The 6,073-nt window shown below is 32.9% G+C and overlaps 1 protein-coding gene across 2 annotated transcripts in view; it reads left to right on the forward strand.

The window, feature by feature from the left end:
• LOC126746928 (trifunctional purine biosynthetic protein adenosine-3) overlaps positions 1-6,073 on the forward strand; it is a 47,398-nt gene that overhangs the window by 40,950 nt on the left and 375 nt on the right. For both annotated transcript variants that reach the window (XM_050455351.1, XM_050455352.1), the window contains one exon: positions 387-644. In XM_050455351.1, coding sequence (XP_050311308.1) covers positions 387-644 — 258 coding nt within the window. The remainder of the gene's footprint in view (positions 1-386; positions 645-6,073) is intronic.

Here is a 6,073-nt window from a genome sequence, read left to right on the forward strand (position 1 = left end):
ACGCAGTTGCCAAATACCTTTAACGAAAGACTGTCTCCGAGTGAAATTTAGAGAGTTGCCATTTAAAGACGGCAAATTGTAAATATTAATTGTTATTAGTGTTATCAATATAAATATAGTTTTGATTATTAAATTAAGTTTACTCTTTCTTTTGCTTTACAAAAAAGAATGCAATTCAGTTCCTGCTTATTACAATAATTTATTATATCACATTATTTTCTTCTGTTAAAATTCAGTAATCACTGGAAACGTGGAATACTATAAGCACTACAAAATATATACTCTATCCTCTGGGTAGATGGTACGCTCAATCCAAAACAGTAAAACGTTCATTCTAGTGCATTCAATGCTCTTAACATAACAACGAATTTCTTTTATGACACCAGGTGGTGAGACACAAAGACTACGAGACGCGATTCGACTTCGAGATGGTGATGGACAAGGCGCTGACCGACGCTGCGGTGGACATCGTCTGTTTGGCCGGATTTATGCGCATACTGACCGTCGAGTTTTGCGAAAAGTGGCGCGGGAGACTGGTCAACGTGCATCCGGCGCTGTTGCCGCTTTTCAAAGGGACGCACGCGCAGAGGCAGGCCTTGGAGGCGGGCGTGAGGGTGAGCGGGTGCACGGTGCACTTCGTTGAGGTAAATAAATAAATAAATAAATAGTCCTATATTTTCAACAAGTAAGTCACCCAATTACCGAAAATACAAAAATAAATAAGTCTTGATAAAGTAAACCAAAGAGGAATAAGAAACATAAAATATTTTTACAAAATTACTTAATAAACCATAACCCTAACGTAAACTATAAAATAAGTAAACAATAGAAGACAGTAGCCTCGCTAATTATAGCTTTTAAAGAATCATAGAAAATATCACATTTTGTACAATAAGTATTAAATAAATAACAGATATCATTTATTGGCGCTCTAGTTAGCATAAAATTAAAAAAAAACATTCGAAATTCAAATCTTTATCATCCAAAATTGACACAATACAGTGTATGGAATTCGTCTATGTGCAAAGAAGCTTAAATTTCAAACATTATATACTTAAATCTACACTATCACTAAACCTAGTTTACATACTCAAAAAATTATTAATCATATAAAACAGTAACAGAAAGAAATATATACGTTACAGCTAGTCATTACTCCGAAAGATAGGTCTCAATATCATAGTAACACTTCAAAACTAAAAAAGCTTTTAATTTCTCTTTAAATCTTGACAAACTATTGCAATTTTTTATGTCGTTTGGCAATTTATTAAATACTTTTGGACATATTATGAATTTCCTAGAAGAAGTTGTTCCACATCTTTTAGCTACCTATGATTATTCAGTAATTCTCGGAGATCTGAATATTGATATGTTAAATCCTAATTCATTATATTCTATGGTGAACTCTTTTGGGTACGTACAAATAATAAATGAACCAACTCGTATAACAAATACTACTGCAACGTGCTTAGATCCCATTTTTATTAATACTAAAGGTATTTGTCATAAAAGTGGCACCGTTGTTTCGGGTTTAACTGATCATAACCAAATGCCTTTCTGCACTTTAAAATTGGTCGTTAAAAGACATAAATTTACAACCATTCGGAATTTTAAATATTTCAATGAGTTATACTTTAGGATGGATTTATCACATATTTACTGGGATAATATTTATAATCTGGCGTGACATAAAAATAAAAAAGTTCAATATTTAGAACAAAATATTAATTGTTTATTTTATATTCATGCACCCTACACAGGACTATAAGAGTCAGTAAAAAGCCAGCTCCCTGGTTGACAGATTTATATTATTTTAAAGGAACGCGATCCGGCTTTGACTAAATACAAAAATCATAAGTGGAGATATTACACGGAGTGTCGTAATTGGTTTGCGTTGGCATCAATAAGACGAGAAAAAGCTGCACACCTTGCAAGCTTGGAGAGTTGCAAAACTGGTAAAAAACTTTGGAAAGGTCTAGAAACTTTAAATAATAAAACAACCAATAATAATAACGAGCTGCCGTTTAATATATCTGATAAATGTGTAAAAAAAATTAACTTCTACTCCAGTAATAAATTTACCAAAGATAATTTTAATTTTTCTTTAGTAGACCAAAATGCTGCCGAAAAAAACTATAAAAAATATTAGGTCCAATGCCTCTGGTGTGGATAACATAACCCGACGTATGTTACACTTATGTTTCCTTGATACTCTGGATCATGTCACTCAAGATTTGCTTCCCGTAATCTCCAAAGTTCTCGAAAGAATAGTCTATATGCAGCTGTCATCATTTTTAATATCGAATAATATCCTCCCTTCCCATCAGTCTGGTTTTAGGGAACATCATAGTACAGCTAGTTCACTTCTAAACGTCACCGATAATATCATCAAGCGAGCTCTTGACAAAAACATTTCAGCCATTATGATAGCTCTTGATTTCTCGAAAGCATTTAATGTCATCGATCATGATTTACTTGTAGCGAAACTGAAATATTATGGCTGTAGTGAGGTTGTTTTGTCCTTTTTTAAAACTTACTTGTGGCGTAGAACCCAGAAAGTGAGGGTGAATAATGAATATTCTGCTTCGTATTATTTCTTATATATACTTCAGATTTACCCGGTCTTGTTGAAGATTCTGCAATACATCAGTATGCTGATGACACTCAATACATAACGCTGATCTGAACGTAATAAATCAATTTTGGTTTAAAAATGGTTTTGTTTTCAAACCGAGGATCACATAAAAATATAATGGAAACTGTTCACATTCAATTGGATAACGAAACTATTTTGTTCTCTGATACTGTGAAGGTTCTGGGACTTAAAATAAATAATTCTTTAAGGTTTAATGAACATGTTATAGTACTCTTCTGCAGAGATGTTATTTACGCATGTGTATGCTAATAAACACATTTTAAAACTAAGAAAAAATTTTATATTTCTATTCTTTCTTAATTATCTATTTTTAATTACTGCCTTATAATTTATTATCCTTGCAACGTGTGCAGAATACTTACTGTAGATTTATTTTTAACCTCGGAAAGTTTGATCATGTATCAGACTCTATATTTCAGTTGAGGTGGTTAACGCTACCTTACCTATTTAAATTTTTCACTTCTACTTTTCTTTATCGATTATATGTTAGCCAAAGTCCTGAATATCTTTTTGAAAAGTTAATTCCAAGAATCCACAGCTCTGTTTGAGCGATTTTTTACTTATAATGCCGTTAAGTTCTTTAATACTTATAAACCAATATTTAATAATCCATTAAATGTGTATAGGAAATATCATAGACTTTTGTTTTTAAATCAATCCAAAATATAGTCCAGTTTTCTAGAAGATAAATGCTTTATATATACTTGTTTTTTTTTCTTGTTTTCTCCATTTAAACTGTGATTGTTAGGAAGGTTGTAATGGGATTTTTAGTCCCCAGGGGTTCGTAGGTCAAAGAAACCACTAATGCCGGAAAATCTCAGTTTATTCACCTCAGTTACGGGCTTAGGTTTAACACCTTTCAATAATAAAATAGATAATATAAATTGCTGGCCAAGAAACAGGACTGACCCGGATTAAAACCTTTTAACGGAATTACGGAGTCAAAAGCGCCACACTTCTTTATTAAATGGTGATAAACGAAGTAATAATCATAAGAATACTCCAAGCAGAAATGTAGGGTTTAAAGAATGTCATACATTTCCACAAATAAAGAAAATATTTAAGACGCTCGATATTCTAATAGAACAAACTATAGCAAAGGTAGAGGTCGTTCCGCTATAAGGTTGAAGAGTTAAAGAGTAGCTTTAAGCTGATCTTCGCCTTCTTTGGCAATGTAGTATTAAGTAATATTGTAAGATTAATATTGCTTGTTTTTTTAATAAAGACATATTATTATTAGAATAAAATTTTTTGAAAGAGTTAATCTAGTATAGTCTATATGAACTCAATCCGAACAGCAGAAAAACTAAAACTTGGGTCATTAGCGGTATCTTCTTTGTAAAGCATAGGCGTGCCACAGAAGGATTGTAAAAAATATTTTTCTTTTCACAGAATGATCGATGACGTCTCCGGCTTTTATCACTGTGTAGATGGTGGTACGGACAAGTTTAGTCAGCTCACAAACTCTTTTTAAAATGTCGTTTTGTGAGGCCCCGCGCATTTCGTTTTTTAGGCAATTGAAAATATTTAAATCAACTCTCTGGGTTTGAACATGTAAGGCTTTATTTAAAAATTCCGATTGCGCCAAGTCGGAATTAACTTCCAAAATGTCCATTTCATTATCAGAAATATCAAAAGGTCTCCACAATGGCATTTTAAATTGTTAGATAAAAAGTATTTAAAAACAGTGATAACAACAACGACAAAAGCAACAACAAAAACAATGACCACAACGGTAACAACAAATTAATTTATAAAATTACTACACGCGACCAACACACTCTTAAGACACCTGATTCTAAACCAGAAATAAAACATAAAACGCCACTGGCACCAGGCCCATGTAAAATTTATCGTATAGGCCCGGCCTGTCTACAATTCAAACCCCAAGCGCCGGTAGTAATCTTTTGTCTTCGTCTTTTACACGTCATTGCTAGGGACTTAGCCTACCTCTCTCTGACAAAATTTCTCGTTGAACGGGCAGGGGTTTAGGAATTTCCAGCGCTCAGATGTCTTTAAATATACGAGAACCGCTCATTATATATTTTGCTATTTGTTTCAATGAGTGAATTTAGTATATTGACCGTACCCCAATTTGTAAGGTGTTCGAATTGAAATCATCTACACATACGCAACAAAGATAAATCATTTCTTAGTCTAGTTGGATAATTATGAAAAAAAACCATTTGTCACAAATAAATTAAGTTTCTTAAAAACAAATAAACACACGTGATTAAAAAGGGATCTACAGGAAGTTTTAGGGGGTACTCCCGCCATACATCTAATAACTTGTTTTTGACCAATAAATATATGACAGAACTGGATCCCATACAGAATCCTAGAGTGGATTATGGCATAGTATATACAGAATAACTGGTTTTTATCCATTAAGGACCCAATATTTCTTATGGCATAACAAAGGCTACCTAATTTTAATGCCAAATCATTCCAATGTGCCATCTAGTATCGAGCCAAGAAACTGTATTGTTTGTTGACGTTGCAAGTTCATTTAGAGCAAACCAGTTATTTAGCTCGTGCAATGCTTTTCCCGCAGTAATGTGCATGTAAGAAAACTCGATAATTAAATTAAAAATTATATTAAAAATAATAAAACTGCGACGTGACGAACAACAAAAATACATGCTTTCCTAAAGAAAGGCAAAGAGCGAGTCCCTTCTAAATCGGTTCAGTCCCAAAAAGTAAACATCATGATCATACTAAAAAATGTAAAAATACTAACGTAACCATAACTTAAATTCTAAGTAATAAGTATCCCAAAACATAAATATTGGGGCGACGATCTATAATGACGACCTAGCGTCGCGTCGTCGTCACGTTGGTACTTCTTACATGCATATTAGTTCTAGGACGTTGACAATAAAAAGTAAAGAAACATTTTGCGTTTATATGTTTTATAAAAACCGTAGACCTGCCACCTCCTGAAGTCTCATCCTCAGTCTGCTGTACCTGAAAATGTTGGCACAGGTAGCTAATTTTGACCATTTTCTTGTCAACAAATATCACAATAAATCTACAAAAAATTAGAAATTAATATTTATGGCCTTACATAATGTCCTTTATGTTACACTTTAGAGGGTATCACCCTCTATCGCGATTGATTATTGTTCCTGTACTTTATTATTTACGTTAGTTTTTGCACAGAGCTCACACACCACAAAACAAATAGTTAAAAATCTTTGAAAAAAAAAACAACCGTTTATTGTATTCTATTTAAGAAATTCTCAAAATAGTCGAAATCGTTTTAACTTTTTTGCTTTTTCGCGTAGACGAATTTCGCTTTTATGCCTTTATGAAAATTGCCTGTCAAATATTCGCCCTACTCAGAATGAACCTTAAACTCCTCCAATTTTTTTGCTAAATTACCTCAAATCGATCCTTGAAAGCTCCTATATACTC

This window comes from Anthonomus grandis, chromosome 18 (assembly GCF_022605725.1).
Source record: "Anthonomus grandis grandis chromosome 18, icAntGran1.3, whole genome shotgun sequence".
NCBI lineage: Eukaryota > Metazoa > Arthropoda > Insecta > Coleoptera > Curculionidae > Anthonomus > Anthonomus grandis.